At 41.4% G+C, this 27,023-nt stretch overlaps 1 protein-coding gene across 2 annotated transcripts; it reads right to left on the bottom strand.

The window, feature by feature from the left end:
* Positions 1-466: 466 nt before the first annotated feature.
* LOC130119381 (keratin, type I cytoskeletal 13-like) lies at positions 467-12,170 on the bottom strand. Of its 2 annotated transcripts, XM_056287855.1 has the most exons (7): positions 12,100-12,170; positions 11,739-12,048; positions 10,633-10,715; positions 5,004-5,160; positions 3,842-4,003; positions 3,060-3,185; positions 467-691 (listed from the first exon to the last, which is right to left on the bottom strand). In XM_056287855.1, the coding sequence occupies exons 1-7, from the start codon at positions 12,168-12,170 to the stop codon at positions 467-469; spliced, it is 1,134 nt and encodes a 377-aa protein (XP_056143830.1). The 2 variants fall into 2 exon arrangements, with proteins under 2 accessions (XP_056143830.1, XP_056143829.1); XM_056287854.1 differs by having other exon boundaries at positions 11,739-12,170.
* Positions 12,171-27,023: the final 14,853 nt, after the last annotated feature.

The raw sequence follows: 27,023 nt of genomic DNA, 5'->3' as shown, positions 1-27,023 counted from the left end.
CAGGCCACCAGACACAGCATCCACATAACATGGGAGGTAGGGCTGATGTAGATGGTAGGTCTACAGGACCTCGGTGTCGGTCTTGGTTTCGCTTCTGCTGCTGAGGACCGTGCCGTCAGAGCTGACCTCCTGCACTATGGTCACAATCTTGGTGGTCTTGATGGTTGAACTGCAAAGACACCCAGAGAGACAGTTTTAAAATAATTTCTTATTGAGAGAGAGAGAGAGAGAGACAGACAGACAGACAGACAGACAGACAGACAGACAGACAGACAGACAGACAGACAGACAGACAGACAGACAGACAGCTGGACAGAGACAGACAGACAGACAGATGGAGAGCAAGAGAAAGAGAGAGAGAGCAAGTGAAAGAGAGAGAGAGAGAGAGAGAGGGAGAGAGAGAGATACAGACAGACAGATAGAGACAGCGAGACAGAGAGAGAGCGAAAGAGGTAGACAGATTCATCTACCTGTCATCATCTCCATCCAGCAGTCTCCTGTACTCGGCGATCTCCATCTCCAGCCGGGTCTTGATGTCCAGCAGGGAGTTGTATTTCTCCCTCTGGTGCTCCAGGTCGGCCCGCAGCTGAGCCAGCTGCTCCTCCAGGCTGGTCACCTGTCTCTGGAAGCCAGCCAGCATGCCAGCGTACCTGCTCTGGGTGTCCTCCAGGGTGCCTTCCAGAGAGGCTTTCTGTAAGAAGAGGGAGGAGAAAAAATAACAATAACGATGATGATGATACTAATAATATTAATGATGATGATAGTACTAATATTATTGATGATGATGATGACAGTAATGATTTGGAATAAAAACAGAATAAAGATATTATGTGTTTGGGCTCTGGAGAAAATACACTTGTTCTCTAATTTAAGACAGGACAATGCCGTAATGATAGAACATTCATTAAAAAAAATCCCACATTTTGAAGGTGGTCTCTGGAAGAAAAAATGTACGCTGCCCATCAGAACAAACTCAGAGATACATACATACCAGGGATCCTATACTAAGGCACACACACACACACACACACACACACACACACACACACACACACACACACACACACACACACACACACACATTATTATTAGACATATGGGTAATGCTCATCTCAGCCTCACGGCTGAGCTGTTGCTGCTTCGAGACGTTTCCACGTCACAATAACAGAGTTACAGTTGACCGGGGCAGATCTAGTAGGGCAGAAATCTGACCTCGTGACTTGGTGGAAAAGTGGCCTCCTGTGACGGTGCCACGTTGAAAGTCACTGTATGACTCACTCTACCGCCAATGTTTGTCTATGGAGACTGCATGTCCGTGTGCTTGATTTTATGCACCTGTTAGCAATGGAGCGGCCGAAATAGTCATATCTACTCATCAGAAGGGCTGTCCACATATTTTTGACCATAACGTGTATCTTGGCATTAGGGTCAATGTTGTGAATTTGTTTGGGAAATGGAGACAACTGAAAGCCTCAGAAATTAATTGAAAGCGATCAGCCAGTTTTCTCATGAGCAAGTAATAAAGCCGACAATTTTTGCAAAGTCTGACAAAAGCAATGGCAGAAGTAGGGCGCACACCTGCTGAGTACCTTACAGATTGTGTCTTTAGCCGTTCTCATGCACGCTGAACTTCTACGTAAGACGTGTATAAAAACAGTCTGACTGATTTATTCAAGTGACCTTAAAAATGCAAAGAACTGACTGTGCCACACCCGTCACCCCGCATCAGAAGGTGAAAAGCTTTAAAGAAATCAATTTCCTGGTTATTTCAGAACAAAAACACCATGCATGTCCTTTAAGATATCTTTCAGGACGTAGCGGTCTATTCCATTGCCTACCAACACGGGGATTGCCGGTTCGAATCCCCGTGTTACCTGCGGCTTGGTCGGGCGTCCCTACAGACACAATTGGTCGTGTCTGCTGGTGGGAAGCCGGATGTGGCTATGTGTCCTGGTCGCTGCATTAGCGCCTCCTCTGGTCGGTTGGTGTGCCTGTTCAGGGGGGGACTGGGGGGAATAGCGTGGTCTTCCCATGCGCTACGTCCCCCTGGTGAAACTCCTCACTGTCAATCAATCAAGCTGCATTTTTCTAGCGCTTTTCTAGCTACAACAGCCACTCAAAGCGCTTTACAATTAATTCACACACACACACACACACACACACACACACACACACACACACACACACACACACACACACACACACACACACACACACACACACACACACACACACACACGGGTAAAAAGAAGTGGCTGGCAACTTCACATTTATGGGACGAGGCATGTGGTAGTCTGCAGCCCTCCCCGGATCGGCAGAGGGGGTGGAGCAGCGACCGGGACGGCTTGGAAGAGAGGGGTAATTGGCCGGGTACAATTGGGGAGGAAAAAAAAAAGTCTGTCAGGATTACTACTACTCGGCTGCTCCCATTAGGGGTCGCCGCAGCTGATCACCCGTTTTCATCTCTTCCTGTCCTCTGCATCTTCCTCTGTCACACCAGCCACCTACATGTCTTCCCTCACCACATCCATAAACCTCCTCTTTGGCCTTCCTCTTCTCCTCTTCCCTGGAAGCTCCATATTCAGCATCCTTCTCCCAATATACCCAGCATCTCTCCTCCACACATGTCCAAGCCATCTCAATCTTGCCTCTCTTGCTTTGTCTCCAAACCGTCCAACCTGAGCGGTCCCTCTAATATAATCATTCCTAATCCTGTCCTTCTTCGTCACTCCCAGTGAAAATCTTATCATCTTCAACTCTGCCACCTCCAGCTCCGCCTCCTGTCTTTTCGTCAGTGCCACTCTCCAAACCATATAACATAGTTGGTCTCACTACCATCTTGTAAACCTTCCCTTTAACTCTTGCTGGTACCCTTCTGTCGCAAATCACTCCTGACACTCTTCTCCACCCACTCCACCCTGCCTGCACTCTCTTCACCTCTCTTCTGCACTCCCCGTTACTTTGGACAGATTGGACATGTCTTTCAGGATTAAAAGGAAAAAGAAAAAAAACCCCAAAACAAATACAAATCAAGAGATGAGCATGGGGAGGGGACTTACCATGCTAAACTGTGACTGGAGCTCGATCTCCAGGCTCTGCAATGTGCGCTTGACCTCTGTGACCTCAGAGCGAGACGTCTGGAGGGTTTTGGTGCTGGCAGTCACTTCCTTATTCAGCTCACTGGTCTGTAGATCAAGGAGTATCCAAAGTCTTTGACATAATGCAGATCAGGAGACTAGACAAATCCATCATCAAAACCGTCTGCTACTTCCTCAAAGTCACTACCTACTTTTACCTATGAACTAATTTTGGAGAAAACCATAGTCAGTTGCCTGGCTACTCAAGTCGATCAATTAGGAACTAAAGTGGTTTTCCACTCTGCTCAGGAGTGATGTGTGCGTGAAACTGAAGTGTGCAGATTTTGTGAGGAAAACGTGATTTGAAAAACTGACTCTCCCTCCGTAACGATTCAGCGAATCACTCGTTGATTGTCCAGTACACGAATTTAACCTCTCTTAATTCCAGTTGTTTTTTTGGGTGTATCTGAGCTTTAATATGGCAGTGGAAACCCGGAAAGTCAAAGTTGCAATGTTTCACACCACAAAATTCAGAGGTTCATATGCAGGACAAGGAGCCAAACCTCAAACCGCTCCACTGGAGCTGCTGAGTGGCAAGTAGTTGAAGACAGTGGTACTGGACATCTCTCATGTAAATGTATGGATTAGAAACAGACTTGCAGACAAAGACTTGTGCTCACCTGAAAAAAACAAAAACAAAACAACAACAAAATCACCTTCCCAGGATAAATACAAGGTTAAACATTGGACTGAGTGAGCTTTACCTTGGCCTGGAACCAGACCTCCAGCTCCTTGCGGTTCTTGGCGGTGACGTTCTCGTAGTGTTCTCTGATGCCGGCCATCACAACAGAGAGGTCTTCCTGAGGAGCAGCGTCCACCTCCACATTCACCTGGCCTCCCATCTGGGAGCGTAAGGCCAGCAGGTCCTGAGAGGAATGAACACACACACACACACACACACACACACACACACACACACACACACACACACACACACACACACACACACACGCATTAATATTCATTAACAAGATAGACAGCAGTCTTATCTTAAATCTTAATCAACAGCTGAGAACACTCTTTGTTCTACTACTACTACTACGACTACGTTGGCTGCTCCCATTAGGGGTCGCCACAGTGGATCATCTGTTTCCATTTCTTCCTGTCCTCTGCGTCTTCCTCTGTCACATCAGCCACCTGCATGTCCTCCCTCACCACATCCATAAACCTCCTCTTGGGCCTTCCTCTTTCCCTCTTCCCTGGCAGCTCCATATTCACAGCATCCTCTTCCATACATGTCCAAACCATCTCAATCTTGCCTCGCTTGCTTTGTTTCATAACCGTCCAACTTGAGCGGTCCCTCTAATATAATCGTTCCTAATCCTGTCCTTCGTCATCACTCCCAATGAAAATCGTAGTATCTTCAACTGCCACCTCCACCTCCACCTCCTGTCTTTTCGTCAGTGCCACTATCTCCAAACCATATAACATAGCTGGTCTCACAACCATATTGTAAACCTTTCCTTTAAGTCTTGCTGGTACCCTTCTGACACTCTTCTTCACCCACTCCACCCTGTCTGCACTCTCTTCTTCACTGCTTGTCTACACTCCCCGTTACTTTGAACAGTTGACCCCATTAATATTCATTAACATGTCCACCATGCTGATAGACAGCAAATTTATCTTAATTCTTAATCAACAGCTGAGCGCACTCTGTGTTCAAAAAGCTCAAAAGACATGATGCCTTTCTAATGCAATAAATATACAATTCTCTCAATACTTGACTTGTCTCGGCTAAATTATTTTGTCGAAGTTTTTATCAGTAGTGTGATTAAACCCAAACCTCTAACCTCCTCAAACAATGAAGCAGTCTATCCCCATATTTTAGACAGGTGAACTTTTTGATCACTTGTAGTCTTGACTCACCTCCCCGTGGTTTCTTTTCAGCAGGACCAGATCCTCCGTCAAACCTTCCACCTGCATCTCAATGTCGGCTCTGGTCAGGGTCAGCTCGTCCAGAACCTTCTTGAGTCCCGCGACGTCGGCCTCCACAGACTGACGCATAGCCAGCTCGTTTTCGTATCTGTCCAAGTATAAGTATGGATCAGACTCAAGGAGACATCGAGGGACATGAAGTTTGTTCAGATGCAAATGATGCAAAAGTGAAATGAAGAACTGAATCGACAAAAGTTTTGGCCAAGGAGTCCAGATTGAGAAAATCGCTGTTGGCTCAAAGCCAATCCTCTTAAAAGCACATTAAAATACTTTTATTTTCATTTATTTATTATTAATTTGGGTGTCCGAGTAGCGTAGCGGTCTATTCTGTTCCCTACCAACACGGGGATCGCCCGTTCGATTCCCTGTGTTGGTGGTCGTGTGTCCCTTCAGACACAATTGGCCGTGTCTGCGGGTGGGAAGCCGGATGTGGGTATGTGTCCTGGTCGCTGCACTAGCGCCTCCTCTGGTCGGTCGGTCGGAGCGCCTGTTCGGTGGGGAGGGGGAACTGGGGGTGAATAGCGTGTTCCTCCCACGTGCTACGACCCCTGGTGAAACTCCTCACTGTCAGGTGAAAAGAAGCGGCCTGCGACTCCACGTGGATCGGAGGAGGCATGTGGTAGTCTGCAGCCCTCCCCGGATTGGCAGAGAGGGTGGAGCAGAGACCGGGACGGCTCGGAAGCGTGGGGTAATCTGCCGGATACAATTGGGGGGGGGGGGGGGGATTCGAAAACAACTTTTTTTAAAAAATGTATTTCTTCTAAAGTTAAACATTTTTAACTGCACTAATCCCATTTACATTCAGTATACATCCAGTGCATACTACATTATGAGGGCTCTTTTCATGTGTTTGACCCATGTTTTAGGAGAGGCTGCATTCACAGGAAGCGTCTGAAGGAAAAATCCAGTTTCACTCAATAAATAGTACATCAATCGTTTGTGTCGGGGTATTTGGCTTCCGCTGAGGAAACCTTCTGCCATAACAGTTCTGAAAGATGTGCTGGATATCAACGTCCATGGAAAGACGGGCAGTTCAGTATTGCTTATTGAATCTGTAAGTTTAAGTGAGTGAGGATGTCACAATGAATTAAAAATTTGAGCCTTTGGAGTATTATTGCAAGTTTCTGGTATATCTGGTACATTAGTATGAATATCTTTTGACCAAATTAATGTGGCTTTATTATGTAAATAATCATAATAAATGTAACAATGTGTATTAATGATGCAACAAACTAAAATATTTCTTATCATATAATACTTAACTCATTACATGTTATTTCATCATGCACCTCTTTAAAACCACATCATTAAATCAAATCTAATTTCATTTTATTTCATAATAGCAGTCTTTATTTCATAATTTCTCTTTTCCAGGAGTACTCGGCTGTAATATTCAGCAGTTACATTGCTATATATATATGTATATATACGTATATACTACTAAATATGACAACAACCTAATTATTATGTCTGTTAGAACGCAATTAGTTAAAAAAAAATGGCCAAACATTGTTAAAAGAAACCCTCAACGGTAGGGAAAGTGATCAACAAATAAGGAGCAAAATAATCCAATCAGTCATGTCATAAGCAATCATCAGCTGTCAATCATCAGATTGACAGCTGATGATTGCTTATGGCATGAAACAGGCTTTTACTGTCTAATAAAGAATTTACTTGACTCACTGGATTTTATATATATATATAGGGTATATTATATTTTAAGACACTATTTGCACTGGCAATTTGTTTAACTAATTACATTCTAACAGGCAAAATAATTAGGTCGTTGTCATATTTAGTAGTAGTAGATCTTTAATGTTCCCGCGGGGCAATTTTAGCAATAATAATTATAAATGCTAAATAGCTATGAACACTAAGTATTTTTTTTACTATGTGTTAGTTAGGATGTCAACAGTTTGATGTTAGCGTTCAGATACAAACTTTTTACTGGTGTTAGATACGGTGGACTTTTTGAGCTTTGTTTGGTTGCCAGATGCAGCGGGATAAGTCAAGTCCTACATTCATGAGGATTGCGTGTTGAGCTACATAGAGTTGTCCAGTCTACTGGAGACAACCTTTCCCAAGACGGTACATACCCAGGACAGATGGCGATTTTTCAAAGCAGCAGGTGGAAATGGAAGACGAAGAATTTCTGCCATTCCTTTGGAGGTTGAGGGCTACACTGGATCCATCTCTCACAAATAGGATTTAAGAAATCTAATGCTCCCCCCCGAGCGGAGGTGCGAGTGAGCGTGCTGTGTGATCGCGAGAGAGCTTGTGTGATTGTTTTTTCTACCTTTTTCCCTGTAAATGTTGTAAATAGTGCATATAGTGTGCATGCTAATGTTTTGGCCTTCTGCTACAGACCTTCATCAGAGCTCTGATGATGAAGGCCTGTAGCAGCAGCAGTAGGCCGAAAAATAAATTGGTGAAAATGAGGCACTGTCTCTGTCCTTTTTCAAATTGGTGAGTGCTACCCTACATCCTTGGATGTAGTTTTTGAAGTATATGTTTTTTGGGTTTAGCACCACAGTAAGAGTTTCTTTTTGGGAAGACACATCCAACTCCTCCATTCCAAATGTTGAAAGGGCTTGCCTTATTGAGAGTGTTCTGAAGATAAATGGAGGTTTGACATCGCCTTTCAAAGTAGACAGAGGCATTTGTCAGGGCTACTCTCTCTCAGGGACGTTATATGCTATTTCTATTTAACCATTGCTGTACAAAATTAGGAATTGTACTCAACGATTGTCTTTACCAAACTGTGACACAAAACTGGTTTTGTCAGCTTATGCAGAGGTTATAGTAGTCCTTGTAAAAAATCAAGCAGATGTTGACAATGTATATAAGGTTGTTAATGATTTTTTTATGTTTTCAGTTGCTAAGGATAATTGGGAAAAATGTGAAGCCTTAGCTGCTGGAAATTGGAATGGTTGTTTTCTGCACCTGCCAGGGCCAGGGAATTTGCCATGGAGAAGAGATGATTTTAAATATCTGTGAGTCTTCCTTGGAAAAGAGATAATGGTAAAAAAAAAAATTGGGAGGGTGTGCTAGAAAAAATTGAGTGGAGACTGAAAAAATGGAGATGGACATTGTCTCGGATGTCCTTTAGAGGCAGGGTGCTGACAGTTAATAATTTAGCAGCCTCTGCAGTGTGGCATTGGTTGGCTTGCATGGAGCCACCTGCTGGGTTTATACAAAAACTACAAGTGTTCTTAGTAGATTTTTTTTGTTTGGGACAGACTACATTGGGTAGCCCAAAGTGTGTTTTTCTTGCCCAATGAAGAGGAAGGTCACAGTCTGGTGCACTTGTCAAGTAGAGTGGCAGCTTTCAGGTTAAAATTTGTGCAAAAATATCTTACAAAGTCTGTTGATATTGCATGGGAAGGAGTAGCAAGTGCTATTCTGAGGAGAACTAATGGTTTGGGTCTTGATACAGGTTTGTTTATGAGGGATTCTAAATGTTCAAATTTGTCTGAACTACCTGTTTTCTATCAAGGAGTTTTCAAAGCATGGAATCTGTTTACATGGAAAAGAAAGGAACCTACTCTTTCTCTGTTCTGGTTGTTAAAGGAACCTCTCATTCATAGAACCAGGTTGGACATACAGGACAGTTCAACACCAGGCCTCACTCTAACACTGTACAACACTGGGGCTGTAACATTAAAATATATAGTGGATGTAGCTGGACCCGGCTGATGGACACAAAGGCTGTGGCTTCTCATCTGAATCAGAAGTCTATTCATTACACAAAGAAGGTGCTAACAAGTTGGGTTGAGAGACTGACTGATGCTGAACGGGGACTGTTGCAGGACTACTGTGCAAAGGTAGAAACGTCTGATGGGGATGATCCCTTTCCAGATTCAGAGCTTTCTCCTAGAATGAGTGATTGCACTGGACATCTTTTAAATATTAAAAATATTGATCTGGATTTGTATTCAGTAAAAGGCAAAGAAGTTTACAAGTCTTGTGTCAAAGTGTTAAACAAATGCACACTAAATGGGAAGACTGACACAGTGTGGATGAAAAAAATTAACTGTTAAAAATAACGATGTTATACCAGCCTTGAAAAAAAAGAAAGGTGACATTCAGTGGAGAATCCTACATGGGGCTGTTGCTGTGATTGCCTTTCTATCTGTGATTAATCCTACAGTGCCCAATACATGTCTGTGTTGTGGAATGGTTGAAACAAATTTTCACTGCTTTATGGAATGCAACAGACTTAAAGCTCTGTTTAATGTGTAGTATATGGGTTTATTGTGATTTATTCCACTTCTGACACCACATTGTGGTTTATACTGATGAGGAGACTGGCGGGGAGTCATTTTTATGAACTTTATTCAGGAACAGAGAACAACACCCCTGCATGCGTGTCCTAACCGACTTCAGTTCTACTTATGTACACCCGCCTGAGAGTGCGCCTACTGGCCTCTCGTCGTATTACCTATAGTATAGGCTCACCACCATATTACTCCATGTATATGTTCAAACCCATATACTACAAAATGTATTGGGGGTTTTGTTCCAGTGTTTTGATGAAAGTGTCAGAAGAGTGAAAATGTCAAAGTGGACACTTCTAAACTTTATAATAGGAGAAGCAAAAATGTCCATATACATCAGAAGAGGGAATAAAACAGAAGGAAGGGTAGGACAGGATGTGATCCCTTTGTTCGTTCCTTTGGTGAGATCCAGAGTCTGGGTTGATTTCAGATTTTATAAAGCAATGAGGGATTTGGATGCTTTCATTCAATAGTGGTGCTACAATGATGTAATTTGTTCTGTAGTGGATGATGAACTGTTTTTTTTAATAATGTTCTTCGATGAAATTTGTGAAATCAAGTGGTGGATGGTTAGTAAGTGATGTCTATACATTCTTTTTGGAAATTATCTCTGAATAATCATGGAAGTCATTTAATTTTTTCATGATCACTGTGTGATCTATTTTTTTTAAATAAAATTGAATTTTAAATCTCTCTCTCTCTCTCGCTTCCTCTCTTTCTTACCCTCCCAATACTATTTGGAAATGTCAAAGGTAATTCCCATTTTTTGTCCGTAGCTCTGACCATTAATTTAACACACAATAGATTTAATGCCTCCTCTTTTTTTCTAATTTTCTCTCTTTTCTCTATCGCTCTCCTTCCAGTTAACTGAGAATAAATTTCAAGTGTAACATTAAAACTCTTCCAGCTCAAGCTGACTGGCATGCAATTGTGCTCCCCTCTCATAATATGAAGGCATTTTTGTGTCTTTTAATGCAATAAAAAAAAGTCCTTCATTCATTCAATACACATTATTCACTACACATCACTCTGTATGTAACGTTCAGTATGTTCAATACGTATCACTCAGTCCATATGATTCAGTATCATTCAGTGCGTCAGTATGTCTCAGTACATACCATTTGAGACTCGATTCATGTCAAACTCGAAAATGATTTGGTCACAACCATTATTCGTTTGTTCATTTTGCCCACCACTATTGCACTGGACAATGTACTGGTAAACGGATATCCCCAGGCAGAATGGCTAGCTTAGCGGTGGAGAAAAGACTGAGTGACACTTACTTCACTCTGAAGTCATCTGTGGCCAGCTTGGCATTGTCGATAGCCAGGTAGAGAGCTGCGTTGCCACTAACTGCACCGTAGATCTGAAGGTCAAATGCAGGAGAAATATCAACAATAATCCGGGACTCATTCACTTGATTTGTGGTAAATTAAGCCAGACATTAATTCCACAAAAACAAAAGAAATAAAAAAACTCTTAAAAATCAGGGTAAAATTAATATACTTATTTTTTAAGTTCGTGTGATGTTTTATTTCTGAACACTAACAAATGTTTGTTGGTGATTTTACAATGAAATAGTCTGGCAGAATCTAAAAAAAAGTTTCATTAGCCTAAGTCCCCAAGATGCCATGTGACTTTCCATTCTCACGAATACAATTCTGCCTTTGGGAGCTAAAGAGGGACTTGGGGCTGGTTTTCATTTTGGTCTTCGTCAACATTGCTTGTTTGCTGAGTATTTAGGCCTAATTTAAACTGTTTCAGAGGTGTCATGAAAACTGATGACACAAAATTGCTTGCAATGAATTGTCGAACATGAATTGTGGACTTTTCAGTTTTAGCTGGATATGAATGACTCATGGACTGATACACTGAATGTCAGTCACAAGACCACGCTTCTTTTTAAACCGATTCAGTCAAAATTCAGTGAGATGTTTTATTCATCCTTGAGGAGGATTTTTTGGGTTTTTTTGTATTTCTTTTTTTCTCCAGAATTGTTTTATCCCTTTTTTTTCTCCTCTCCATGGGGACGTCAGCAAGGTCAGTCATGAAAAAACAGCTCCAGTTTTATTCGTTTTAATGCAGCTTTTGTTCAGTGCTGCTATTGTTGACTATCATTACATTGCCAAATGAAAGAATGAAATGCAGCGTATGCCTCGAACAAAACATACATTGTCAAACAGAACTTGGGTACATCCATTGTATGTATACCAACCAAATGATCAGACCTGGCCTAAGGTTTAGATCCAGTATGTTCTACCGTTAGCTAGCTTTGCTTCCAAAGGATGTCCCTTTGAATGAGACAACATCCCGTTTTCTGGTAAAGTGTCTTTCTGATAATCTCCCCACACATCATGTGTTATGAGGGTCCACTCCTAATGAAACTTACCTGGTCCTGAATTTGGCTGATTTTGACCTTGAAGGCGGTGAAGTCGTGGGCCTCTGGGGTTGCCTTCTTCTCCAGGAACTGTCTGATCTTCAGCTCCAGCTCAGCGTTGGCCTTCTCCAGGGACCGGACCTTCTCCAGGTAAGAGGCCAGACGGTCGTTCAGGTTCTGCATGGCGGCCTTCTTGTTGTCGCTAATGTCGATGGCATCGGACAGGTTGAATTGTGCCATCCCTCCAGTAGCGGCTCCACCAAGGAAGGCCCCGGAGGCCTTGGAAATCTGGACACCGTACCCTCCGGCTCCGCCGTACACACTGCCGGCTCTCATTGTGCCGACACGGCCTGCTCCGCTGGCGAGGAGAGACGAGCCACTCATCATGGCACTCCTCAAGGGGGAGGCTGACACATAGCTGCTGCTGCTGGAGAAGGAGGCCATGGTTTTGGGTGTGGGCTGGCGGCTGGTCTACCTACTCTGGTCGGACAGAGGAGGACACAGTAGAGCCTTGGTGAGACAGTGGCTCCTTTATATGTCTCTAAAGAGGGAGTGTGGGCTGGGGTGTCGACCAACATGGATCACTAATCAGCGAGCCCGAGGAACAAACAACCAGGGCGGATAATGAACCAGTTTCTACAAAAAAAAATGCTTTGAGGGTCGAGCAGGTATGGTGGGTTTGGAAATGTAAAATAAACTTAATTATACCACTTTCCCAACAACAGCAGTTTTCATCATTCTCTTCTCCGCAGATGATGCTCACATCTCCTGTTACCCCAGGCAGTCTCAGAGGAGTGGATTCTGTTTTGCCTGATGGACAGGTCTTGTCTGTCAACCCTCTCACCACCTGAGGCCTGAATGTCCCGACACACCACCTCCCCTGTCTCCACGCACTCACATTCCCTTTTACAAGAAACGTGAAGAGACACGTTCAACGGACTGATGAATGAGGCCACATGTCCAGGACTCTTGTCAGAACCACTTTCAGTGACAAAATGAAGAGATTTGGTCCAAAATGTGAAACATCTTACATAAAAAGTTGGTGCTACACTTACAAAATAATGCCTGATATGAAAATAATGTAATTAAAAAAAAAAGTGAACAAAAGATAAATCACTATCTTTTTTAGAGATCCTAAGAACATTGTGAGGCATGAAATCAACTCTATCTTTGTATGAAATGAGGGATTCATGTTCTCTAAATATGGACACAGAGAAACAGATTGCAGAGATGAAGACATGGAGACACTTTTCAGACGATGTGATCTATGAGATTACCTCACAACACTTGTGGGCCTGCCAGGCTGAGAGATATTTACCTGAAATCTACTTCACTTCAAAGTTGGAGGTATCACGGGTTGAAATTTAATTATAATTTTACCCTCTTTTTTTATATTTGTTGATGATCCGAGGTTAGTTTAGCTTATTCTTTGAAACATTAACTGATTAAATGAAGATCTCAGAATAGTTCTATAAGGTATATTTAGGAATGGGAGTGTTGACATAATTACAAGTACAGGTATGGAAACGTGTTTGTTGTTAGAAGAAAGGATCTTTAGACAGTAATGTGAGCTGTACTACTCACAGTACACAAGGTAAAACGTACCATAAACCGACCTTGAAAACAAAAGAACTGCACCATATAAAAGAGCCAGAAAAGGTTGGCGGCATTTGTCTAAACATATGCACTGAACAGATCTCAAATGAACAACACATAGTTGACTATATTTTGTTTGCGTGTGTGTTTGAAATCCCACTTTCCAAAAATATAATTTTGATTTTCCGAATGATAAAAAGCCTTCATTATTCATCACTGGATGAAGACGTACCTGCTTACCATCTGTTCTGTTTATGTTTGACTGCACCCCTCCCATACACACACGCGTACACAAATACACACACACACACACACACACACACACACACACACACACACACACACACACACACACACACACAAACACACACACACAATGACATGACAGGGCCTATTATAAAAAATTTTAGGAATTAACTTAAAAACAAAAGCAAAATGGACTAAAAATTATGTGAAATGCATACTGTAATCCTTGCTGATTTTATTAACAAACAAAAGGTAATGCTGTAACTCTTACAAAACATTAACATTAAAAACTATGGGAGTAAAAACTATTAATGTAGTTTCAAAAGAGGGATTGCATAAAATGGTATGAACAGCAGTTCAGTGACCGATAACGTGAGTGAGTGAAGAATGAGGAACAGACGTTTCCCTGAGGCCAATGTTTTATGTAACTAGGTCAACCCTCTTCAGTAAGGTTTGCTTTTATAATGTTGAAAGACTTGTATATAAAACAACTCAAGCGATCGTTTTGTCATCACAAAATGGATAGGTTCTATGTCAGGCATATATAATCTTCATTGATATTTTGTTTGAAGCAGGTTGCAAACAATTATTCAGTCAAAACACACAAAATGTCCCTGGATGAATTAAAATAAAGTGTAAATGGACAGATTATGAGTCTTTATGCATGCTCAGTAATCCAGGTAAGAAAATGAAAGGTTGAAACAGTTCATCTGGATACATCTGGATACAATGTTTATTCATAGATAAGATACATTTCTGTCAATAAACATTGTATCCAGATGTATCCAGATGCATTTATACGAGTAATGAAACGTATCCAGATGAACTGATTCAACTTTCTTTGATAAATTAAGAGATTTGCATTTTATGAAATTCAATTCAATTCAGTTCAGTTCAATTCAGTTCAGTTCAATTCAATTCAATTCAATTTAAAACTTTATTGCAGACTTGGGGTCCATAACAAACAAAGACAAGATAAAAAACAAAAACAAAAACAAAAAAAATCAAAGAAACAGAAAAAACAAGAGAAGAAAGACTAAAGCCATAAAAGATAAGAACCACTGGCAAAAGATAAACCCTTGACAATACATAAAGTAAACACAATAAAATAACATAAAAGGAACAAATCAGTGTCTTACAAGAAGGCAGCTATACCAGTGGTCCCACTGCAAGGATTGGTAGCATGTGGCACTGAATCTTATATTAGTTAAACTCACGATGATTACATTATTGAGCCTGCAAATTAATTTATACATAATATTTCTTAGAAGAGCCTGAAAGGTATTGACTCCTAAAGCCATAAACATTTCACTTGCACTACACCATCTAGGTCTTTTTAGTAGTATTCTCTTGCATCATTATAAGCTACCCGAAGCCTCTGTAAGCTTGCTTTTTAGTAGTTTGACCACAGGTATGCAATGTACAATATGTTCTGAACAGAGACATCTTCACACTAACTGAAAACATAACAAACTTGCGTGAGGGAGTGTTTGCTTGTGCATACATCATGCAGTAAATATCGCCTGTCATTTGTTCAGTACATAATGCCCAAGATATTTCACCTTATTACATACCCCAAGATTATTGTCAGACAATTTAAAATCAGGACATTTTAGATAATTGTTCTCTTAAATTCTGCAGATCATGACAACACTCTTACTAGCATTGTACTTGATATCATGCTCCACACCATACACAAAACCACTTATTAAGGAGCTGCTGGAGACCAGCCCTACATGGACTAAGGATGACAAGGTCATCCACATACATAATATGGTTCACCAAGGTATTACCAATCATGCCTCCAGTGCTACAGGCTTTCAACTGCTTGTACAAATCATGTATAATATATATAGTAGCGAACTGGAGACAGAATTCCCCCTTGTCTGACACCATCGCTCACTCCAAATGGGTTTAACAAATGGGGTTAGAAATGTTACGTTACTTGTTTGTTCTACTGTAGATCCATAAAGGGATGGTAATGTAGAGAGAGGACATGTTGGAGTTATATGTTAATATTTGGTTTATCATGCCCCTGAGAAGGCCCGAGTTTAACTACATGTTATGTTGTACTGAACATGAGTGAGATGTCATTGGCTTCGATGTCGGAGCAACCTTTACACTTTTACAGGGAGGCAGCAAATGAAAAAACCTGATCGCTGAATAATCATGCACCAAAGGTGTTTCACATCTGCAAAGAAAGAAGGTAAGCTTTGTAAATATTTGTTAACCCACTCTAACTCAAACTCAAAATACAGGTCTGTTTGACCTTAAGATGTGTACTAACAAACGTCAAGATGCTTTAGAAACTCAGCCTTAAGATATTTTTCCTGTTGGTGCTTTTTTCAAAAGCTCCAATGACTCCAAAGTGAACATTTACAGTGCAATCCGGAAAGTATTCACACCCCTTCACTTTCCGCACATTTTGTTATGTTACAGCCTTATTCCAAAATGGATTAAATTCTTTTTTTTTCTCATCAATCTACATACAATACCCCATAATGACAACGTGAAAAAGGTTTTGTAGAAATTTTTGCAAATGTATTAAAAATGAAAAACTGAAATATTGCATGTACATAAAATCACCTGTCACTTCAGCATTTTCTTAGCCAGATACTCTACTCGCATTACCCCAGTTTTAGCGTCTTTACACTGGCTTCCTGTAGCATTGAGGATTGATTTTATAGTTATTTTACTTGTGTTTAAAGCTCTACATTGTTTAGCACCCTCATACCTATCTGACTGCTTATCTGATTATGGTCCGAGCCGCTCTCTTAGATCCTTTGGTTCTGGTCTGCTTAATGTCCCTAGAATGAACTATAAAAAGTATGGCGAAGCAGCGTTTTGTTTTTATGCGCCGACGGCTTGGAATAGACTCCCCCAACAAATAAGAGAAGCAATGTCCACAGAAAATTTTAAGAATCAGCTCAAGACCCATTTCTATGTAATTCCACTTTATATTTCTTTTTACTCTTATTTTTTATCTTGTACTGTGGTTTTATTTCTTGCCTTGTTTTACTTTTTTTGCCTAGGTCTGTGATTTATTATTTTCAACTTATTTTATCTGTATTGTTGAGTTTTATTGTTTCCCCTGGTTTTAATGTAAAGCACTTTGAGCTGCATTTTATGTATGAAAGGTGCTATACAAATAAAGTTTATAATAATAATAACAATAATAATAATAATAATTATTATTATTATTATGATTAGTATACCACATCTACCTTTCCAAATGAAGATACCTTATACTTTGTATCCATTCAATTGTTGTGTATTTTCCACTAGCTGAAATGCATGATTGGGACAATAAAGTGTGATGTGACAATTCAATGCGCAACCAAAACAAAATAAAAAATGTGATTGTAAAGTCTTTTGGGGTGTCTCTTATTAATGTTTAGGAGTAAAATTTTGGTTTCTTTGATTTGGATTGAACCATTTCAGTGGTTCACTTACAGCCAGCCATGTGTTTTGGAAATGTTGGTTAAGCTAATAGCTATTACCTATCAGGGCAGGGTAAGTCTTGACAAAGCAAATTTTTGAGTGTGTGTGTATGTTTTCGAAAGCAATATTTGATTACTTTTAAAGAGATGGGAAATGTTCGAGTTGTCTGAATGACGGCTTTGCAACCTGAGGTTTTTTTTTTTAATGGGAGTGATTGCAAGGGCGTATGTGAAAAGATTTACTGACAACTGGTGGCTTGCTTTTAAAGCCATCCAAATCCACAGGCTATCCTAGTATTAGCTAGGTAAAATAAGGGTTGTTGATATTATCAACAAAACATTAGTAAAAACTGCTTCCAAAGCAAAATTTACACCCAATATTTATATACTGTTTGAAAGGCCTCTCTAAGTCAAGACCTGGTTAAATAGTCTCTGTCTGCTTTGTTTGTTGTTTTTTTGTTTTTCGTTTTTTTGATGATCCAAGAAGAGTCATCTTTTCGAAAGCAAGTCATGTGTTTTGGTCTGTGTGATTACCTCAAATTCAAGTTCAATACTTAATTGCTGTTTCAACTGAGTATGATAAAAGATTGTTTCACTGTGCTCAAGATAGACACACACACAAAAAAACTACATTCTAAAAGTTATAACGGAATTAAAGGAAAATGCATAGGTAACATTGCTTGCGTAGCACTACCATCAACAAAATTCCCCGAAAATATCAGCAGAGTTCTCTCCTGAACTTCCTATGTAGATAATTGAGCAATGGTTGCCTTCAGTCCTGAGTGGTACTTTCTGAAAATTTGACTGACCCTCTTAATGAAATAAAGTGAATAAAATCACACCAGAGTTATCCTGACTTCTTTTGTCAGATGCAGCGCTGCATCTGTGACACTCACTAAATGTATGGTCACAATTTTGCTTTTTCTTTTCTTTTTTTGTGGACCCCCCCCCCTTCTCCCCAATTGTATCCGGCCAATCACCCCACTTTTCCGAGCCGTCCCGGTCGTTGCTCCACCCCCTCTGTTGATCCGGGGAGGGCTGCAAACTACCACATACCTGCTCTGATACATGTGGAGTCGCCAGCCACTTCTTTTCACCGGACAGTGAGGGTTTTTGCCAGGGGGATGTAGCGCATGGGAGGATCACGCAGTTCCCCTCAGTCCCCCCCCCCCAACCGATCAGAGGAGGTGCTAGTGCAGCGACCAGAACAAATACCCACATCCGGCTTCCCACATGCATTCAAGGCCAATTGTGTCTGTGGGGACTCCCGACCAAGCCGGAGGGTAACACGGGGATTCGAACCAGCGATCCCACTGGGATCCACTAAACCCACTGGGACCCACTAAAGCCACGCAAACTAGAGTAGTTTCTGTACAAATTCTAAGCAGGCAAAGCCGCAGTGACAATATTCTTGGCTGTACCAACATCTGCGGATCCTCTCACGACCAACCAGCCAGACAGACAGACAGACGCTCTCAAAGTCGCCGCACACCAGGGCGTCAGCCTCAAACAGGAAGCAACCGTGCCACAATCAATGGAATACAGTAGTCTGAATAGCGGGTATGTCAGTCTCAGCTCAGGAAGTAGCCATGTGCAATCAATCAAGGTGGCAACAGCTGAACAGCGGAATAGGCGGGGAGCCAGCTCAACACCTATGACAGGTAGTATTTAGCATAGGAGATAGGCTGCGTGGGTGTGACTGGGCCTAACTAAACCCACCGGTTACAAACGTTTATTGACAGATACATTTGCTCACTCATCTAAGTGACCCCTTCTGTCTCAGCTGACTGCAGCTATCCCAGCCCTTATAAACAATACATTGGCATAACGACCGAAAACAACGATCGGTTTCATATGCAAATTACCGTGACCATTAACTAGCGTTACAATGGCCATGTGTGCTATTCAGACGATTGGGGAATAGCTTGCAACCACAGCATTGTAAAATGGCAAGAGCTAGCTTTATTTTGAAATCACACTGCCAAAGAATCCGCCCCCTCACTTCTGCAAAAGAGCATTGTGAACGCAAAAACTGATTGACGGCAAGTAAGAACCAATGAACACGCCGGCTCGCAAATCACTCTCCTGGTTGGCTGATAAGGAGCGGGTACACGTCCACCCAAAAATACATATGTCGCCATTTACAGCGCCTAGGTTAGGGCTGCCGTAGAGACCTGAGTTTTTCCAAGTGCATCAACTTATTGGAAAGCTGTTGAGTTGTTGAAAGAGTTTGACCAAATATTATGAAAATTGTTCCTAAGTGAATTCGCTGATAGCCACCTCAACTTCTCGCTGGTTTTAAGGTTTCTAAATCTGCATGCTGCCAACCAAGGTTTCCACAGTCAGTGCGAGCTAGGACCTAACAGCTGATCGCACAATATAGTGCAGTATGGTATGTACTCCCGTAGGATTTTTGTGCCAAAATTTATTTTTTTGCTGTTTTGGCTTCTATAGGGACCAAACTGTCAGAAAATGATGGGTGCCAAATTTTCAGACCCCCACCCCCTTTCTGAGCGCCCCCTATCCAAAATAGATGGTTCAATATGTGGAAAAAAAACAACCTAATCCCAAGAAAATAGATAGCATAGTTTTTTCTATTGATTCTGTTACCTCTAGGCATGCTTAAGAACATACTAAAAATCTAGGAAAATCTACCTCCTGGAAATGCATCATTTTCAAGATGGCATCCAATATGGCTGCCAGGAGCTTAAAATGGCTATATCTCAGTTTCTATTCAAGCTAGAAAGCTGATTTTGGTGTCTAATCTTAGGTTTTTGGGCTCAAGGAATTCAACTGAATCAGTGAAATTTCCATAATTTACTTATTTATTGTCAAATCCAAGATGGTGTCCATCCTATGGCGATGTCCCATTGTACTAAATTAGGTAAAAACAACAAATTTGCCTTTTTTGTGAAAGGGAAATAATAACTGTCATATTTAATGTGAAAAATGGAAGACATTTATTAAACATGTTTCTATTATGTAAATAACCACACAGTAGTAATCCAGTAAGACAGGTTTATCTTTCAGTTAAGCATACTGTATGTTGTTTATAGCAGCATATACATGATGACAAGCAGCAGTAAAAAGTTGCACTTAGTATCCAATTGAAAAAAAAGTTACTCTATGTCACGCCAGTAGGTAAATAGAGTGTAAGAAAAAGCTGCTAAATTCCCCAAAAACATCTACAACAAAACAAAACAAATACAGGTGATGATAAAGGAATTTAAATAATACTTGATGATCTATTCATCAGCATTGTCATCTTCTGGAATGTACTCACTTGTTGTGTTTGCACAGTCTCCACCATAACATTTGCAGAGAGGAGTGCAAGGCAGGTGATTCTTTGAGCAACCGCACTGTCCCTTGCAACCTTCTTTGCAGCCACATTTGATTAGCTCAAGTACTGCCTGTGGTGCAGGGAGGGCAAGACACCTGACTGGAACATATCCGCCAGTCACTGAACTCCATCCATTCTGTTCGATTGGTGGAAGCTCGGGGCAATTCGTCTTGTGTGACTTATCTCGCATTGTGACATAATTGGAACGTAGGATATGGGGTAGCAATGCAGCACGAGTTGGAGGTAGCATCTCACCCTCCAGGTTCTTTGATCGGAATAGTTCCCATCTGAGTGATGGCAGGGTTGTTGGACCTTTTGAGCTGTAAACACAGCAGACAAAATTCTCTAATGCCTTCACCAGTGATGGGAGCTCACCATTGATAAGCTCAGGGGGAATGGAACCCTTGCCAAGGTACTTGAAGCAGTCAATGGCAGGATCATCATCATCAAGCTTCAGGTATGCGTTGATCCACGTCTTTTTGGAGATTCCAACAAATTTTCCTCCCCAGTCAGCACCAGAAAAATTGTGCAGGCCAAGTAATCCCTGACATTTCTGACATCCAATAACTTGAACACGCTCAAAAACATTTATTTCCCGTTTCTTTGCACCTTTGCCTGTTGAAAATGTCAGAGAAGTTGGAGCTGCAATGCATTCACATGATACTAAATCAAGTAGCAGTAAGAGGACATCAGTGTCGGGTGACCAAAAACATATGTCTCGTGAGGCACCATTGGCAACAGAGGCAAGGACTTGATGAGGTATTAGGGTATCAGCCTCTTCATGTGTGTGTGCCTCCACAAAATCACGTCCCTTGATGAAGGTGTCATAGATGACAACCAGTAGGAAAGAACTGTCCTTTGAGAAATACTCTAGCAGTCCCTGGCCCAACTCACATGTCAGCTTCTTCTTGGTCGATGATGCAGAGAGGAGATCCTTGATCGACATAGTGAGCTTCATCTCTGGATGGATTTCGTATTCTACAGAAGTAGCTGCTCTCTTCTGTCGAGTTTTCTTCTTTAATGACTCGTCCATATATCGATCAAAGACAACTCGACCCTCATGATAGCCAGCCATCATTGTTTTGATGCGTTTGTTAAATGCGTCCTGAAGGTCTGACAGCTTCCGCATGGTTGGTGTATTTTTCATGCTCTGAAGCACACTCATGGCATCAACTATTAGAACTTTGATAGGGACACCTGGAGGATCTTCTTGCATTGGATCAGGCTTTGGGACAGCTTCAAGGAGCTCTGCCTTGGCATCTTCAATTGCATGCATGAGACTAGCTTTGTCTGTAGGGATGTACAAGGTTCCATCCACAGCACACAGAGAGCGGGGAACCATTGACATTTCATAGTCTCCACTTGTCTCCTCAAGTTTGGGAACTAGACTTGGTCTTGGATGATGAGAAATCTTCCAAGCAGTTCACGTTCCTCACGCAACTTGATGACCTTGTCTCCAACACGTACCTTTGTTTTCTCCATCCAGTTTGAAAAGGTCTTCAACTTGAGTTTCTTCATTTTGTCCCACACTGAGAGTGTTGACGTAGCGATCAAACGTTCAGAAACAAACTCCTCAAAGCGCTTCTGACCCTTTTCCGCAAACTGGAGAATATCATGCTTTGCCACATCTGTCACAAGCGCTGATGAAACAAGACTCTTTAATGGTGTTTCTTCTTCAGTCGCGTAGCTTCAGTGCATTTGTTCTTGATCTCAATGCAATCTCTCCTGAGAGATGATAATGCTCTGTCCTTGAAGTAGATCTGGAAGCTTTTGGGAAGCTCTTGAGGTACTGATTCACTAGATCAGCAAGATGAGGTGTGGCAATGATCAGCCGGTCCAGAGCTGCTTCATCTCTACTGAGTCCTACCATCCCACCATGTCCCTTTAGCTTCTTAATTTCCTGCTCGAGGGCTTGATCAGTGAAGAGATGAGTGAAGGGTATCTCTGACTTTGCCACCACAAATGCGCCAGACTTCAGTGCATCCCATGTTTCTGGGTCATCTTTTTCAAGAGCATTCATTTGAGCAAGATTGCCTGGCATCAAGCGGGCATAGTTGAGGAGATCATGAGCAAAGAAATATTTGATGAGATTCTCTAATGAAGACAAGTATCCCTCCCAGTCATCTAAGCGGCAAGAGCTGATGAGATTAAGAAGACTCTCTACCTGGTGAAGATACTGGGTTAAGATTTGAGTGAACTCACCAATGTCTTTTTCGTCTTCGAGTGGCTTGACATTTTCTGTGTACCAGGATTGGATTTCTTCAAAGATCTCTACCATCAGTGGATTACGTTCATGGAGTTTGTCCTTGAGAGCAATGCATTGCATCTGAATTGGACAATTTGGAAGTTTTGACAAGATGGCATCAAATCGCAACATCAAAATTGCAAGGCTCGTAGTGATGTGGTACTCAAGGCCTCGTTTGTAAGCTTTGCCACCAAAGATACCACGAAGAGCTGCTGATGTGTATGCACCACTTTCAATAGCACATATGTCAAGGCCACTTCCATCAACTGTTTTACCTAGACCATGCAACACAGCAAATGCAATGTGAAGGGTTCCAGCTCTTAGGATCCAGTTGGTGTTTCCAACTGACTGCTGAATCTTCAATGCACGGGAGTAAAGGTCAAGATCTAGGGTTATCAGTGTTTTTTCAGTGAGGGCCAATGACAGTGGCAGAGATACCCTGGGTTAACTTCAAAGCGGTGTAGAGGGTAGCATAATCTGTTGGCGAGGTCTTAAACAGTGGAGCAATCACCCCTGTGTTTGTTGAGGTGCAACTGTTAGAGGACTGAGATAACAGTAGAGATTTAGTTGCAGCCCAAGTTGGCATCACATCTTCCTTCTTCAATTTCACTGATTTACGCCTTTGTTCTTTGATCGACAAAATAGAGTCATCTTGATTTCTGTCGTTATTAGATTCAGCATGGCTTCTCTCTTCTTCACTGTTCTGGGTCTGTTTGCTTGCCAGCTGCGGTTCAGTTGAGGTTGCCCCCCTGTTATCATCAGTTGCAAGGTCGTTTGTGAATGCCCAGGTGTGAGTGAAGTCTTGGGAAATGAGATTGTTTCGGTTTCCTATCACAAACTCAAATCTCAATGGAGTGGTTTTGATCATTGGCTCCTGCAGCAAGTTTATATCAAATGCCAGAGGTGATGCCGTGAGAGGTTTTTCTGTTATAACAAGTGTTTGGTTCATCAGGTCTCCATCTTCATTCTGCTGGTTGATTACAACCACTGTGCCATGGAAGGTTTCTTGCCCAGTGGCTGTGTCTTCCAAAATATCAATATTGTCAATAGCAAACCAGATGTTCACACCCTTCTTCACAAAGTCAGGGAGACAAAATCCGCCAGTATCCTTCATTCGTTGAAGAACAGACTGCGCCACACTTTTTTCTAAGTCAAGGATCTTCAAATAGTCACTTCCAATGTAGACATCTGAGAGGTTCTGGACAAGGATTTTGTCACGCACTCTAGAGTGGATAGCAAGGGGCAGTCCGATTGAGAGGGGTGTTTGGACATTTTGCCGAAAGGCATCGTCTTTCTTTGGCTGATGTTTCACCTGACGATCAGTGCGAGTGTTCTGGACTAGAAACTGGCATGTAACATCAACAGTTTTGTCTACTTCTTCATCCCGCATTCCAAACACTTTGACAACATGACTGCCAAAGAGGAGGTGACTTAGGAAGAATTGGAGTAAAGAGGGATTCTTAAAGTTATCAAATATCCCGGCAAATGACCAGCTGCGCTTTTGCATTATCTCTGCCCGCAGTAGGTTAGCAACTTTCTTCAGGTTGCCAATAACCTGACCATCATTCATAGTGGAAATACTGCAATCAATAGCTTTGCTAACTACAGTTGATTTAACAAGCTTGTCTGGCTCATTTCATTGCAGTGAGCTTACAAACTGGACATCTGGAAGTCGCTCACCAATGATCTTTTTCAGATGCTTGCGATAGTTTGTAGTCTCATCGACATCCATGTGATATCTTTTCAGGATCAACAAGTAAGCATCATTGACCTGAGCCATGTCAAGAGTAACATCGTCTGTGACGGTATTTTGAATGGCGAGGATTAACTGTTCGTCACATAAAGAGCGAATGAGTGATTCATTATCATGATCTTTCTTTATTGTTGTGGTACGTTTTGCATTCCGCAAGCAATCCCTGTGATAGTAGTTTTCAAGAGCTGAAGCGTCACCAGCATCCACTAGGTCTGCTACACAGATTCTTACTTGGTCATCTTGGGTCTGCTGCTTTATTTCAAGAAGCGTTTCACCCATTGCATCAGAAAGAACACGGTGCAGTGGCTCTGAATTACCCTTGGAACAAAAGTCACAAGGTGATAATAAACACACTTGCTCCTTAGGGACAGATTTCGATGGTTTAGGTCTAACAGATCCTGTAATAATTGAAGGGCGCCCAGGTCCTCTTCTAGAACAGACAGGTGACTGAGATCGGGATTGGTTAGCCTTGAGACGGTCAATTTTATTCTTGTTTATAACAGATTTTCGACACTCACTATGATAATGAACCAATTTCAGTTCCCCTTCATTTCTGCCAGATAAGTAGTCGGAAAGTTCCTCAAAATCACTTTGACCTAAAGAAACTCTGTCCCTGCAAGCCTGCAGTAGGTCATCAATCATGGCTGGATTTTTAACTAGTCGCTTGCCAGGGGTGGCACCTTCTTTGCAGATCACGCAAATGTTGCATTCCTCTGCCATATTGACCAGATCTCATCCCACCTTAGCTCACAAGTTGTCCAATTTGTTGTATGCCAGACAGATGAAACCTAATGATGGGGAAACAATGTAAATATATATTTGAATTAGAAGGCTTGGTTTAAATTTCATCAGAAAAATATGACACATTTACCGGATCATTCTCAGCCCACCTTAGCTTACTGTTTAGCTTAGCTTTCTAGTTCGTTGTTGTAGGTTGTCGGATCTGTGCATGCCAGGCAGATGAAACCTAATGATGGGAAAACAATGTAAATATAAATATGTGCAAATGTTGGCTTTTAAATCTAGAGGGCATGGTTTAAATTTAGCCCACCTTAGCTTACTGTTAGTAGTCCAAAATTGTTGGATCAGGGCATGTCAGACTGAAAGATTAGACCTAATAATGGGAAAACAATGTAAATATATGTCAAAATATGTGTAAACATTGGCTTATAAATCTTTCAGGCTTGTTTTAAATTTCACCTGAATGATAAAAAATTAAAATAAAAGTATCACTTACCAGGTAGTCGCTTTCAGCAATTCCATGAGTGTGATTCTCAAAATGTTGACTCTTCGAATCTATTGTGGTGTTTGTTTGTTTTGTTGTTGTTGTTTTCGTATTGGCCTATTTTTATTTTATCTTGAGTACTGTTCTTTTTTGTTTTCAGTCAGCTACAAACACAGCTGTGCTTTAATTATGATCTCACCTGTTTGAAATTAACCAAATTAACAAGGATTATGCTACAATGGCCACATTTCAACCCTTATTTTTTCAGAGTCAGAACAGGAATGTCTTTCAGAATGGTCAACACCTTCAATAAAGTATTAATTGTCACTGGATGCCCATGAAAAATAATTGTAAAAGTTATATTGGCCAAGAAAAGAGCAGGAGTGGAATGAGGAGAGTAATGATGAATGGGATAGGCACAAGGGTCAGTCCGGGGTGTCCCAGGTGAGGAACCAAAAGTCAGACAAATGCTCTTCTAGCTGTTTTAATAGTGTTATAAATCAACTCAGAATATATTAAAACCTTCAAAACAACTATAATATTATAAAAATTGGACATTAAAAACCACTTCAGCCCCAGGCAATTTTTTTGAATTTTCGCCCGAAATTACATGCCCAAAATAATTCAGTAATAGCTCCGCAAGTACAAGTACACCAGATGCACAATTCTGGTGTCTATGTATAGGTAACCCCTGGAAAAATGTACTTCAAGTGGAAGTTTAGTTGTACCATCCACCAGGACAGAAGGACTGCAGATAAACTACAGCAGAAATTCAATTTTTTAGGTTCGCCTAAACAAAACTTACAATTTGAGTGTGAATAACATCAGTAATACCGTTTACCAACAGGCCACAGATATTTGGATCTGTTCTACAACTTCTCAACTGCATCTCCTCCAAATTTGGTGTTATACAACTGAAGCATAACAATTCTACAGCCATTTTAGTAAGAGTAGTCCCAGGCAGACTTCTATTTTACTGTTCTGGGAGGTCCCAAAATAGATGGCCCCCCAGAATTGGGGGTGGGGGTCAGAAAATTTTGCACCCTTCATTTTCTGTCAGTTTGGTCCCTATAGAAGCCAAAATAGCAAAAAATCAATTTTGGCACAAAAATCCTACGGGAGCTGTTTTTTGACATAGCATACTGCACTAATACAACATCTGCTGCATTTCTGAATGCCTGGTCTCTCAATCTAATCAGAGAAAAGTTTCAATTTGATTGAATAGATGTTAATTAGAATTCATCCTGCTGCACTTCACCATAACACTTTTGCTGAAAAATAAATTACGAAGAATAGCTGTCCACCCAAAGGTTGTAATGCAATTCATTCAATTTAATGTTCCGATTCAGCTGCGAAACACAAAATGAATTTTCTTTGGCAGTGCTGTGTATTGATAGGCACCAAGCCATGTCTGTTTGTTTTGCCCTGCAGCCAGTCTGTTGGGTGGAGCAG

This window comes from Lampris incognitus, chromosome 10 (assembly GCF_029633865.1).
Source record: "Lampris incognitus isolate fLamInc1 chromosome 10, fLamInc1.hap2, whole genome shotgun sequence".
Lineage (NCBI taxonomy): Eukaryota > Metazoa > Chordata > Actinopteri > Lampriformes > Lampridae > Lampris > Lampris incognitus.
Note: the sequence above shows the minus strand (reverse complement) of the source record. Positions and strands in the feature narration are given on the sequence as shown.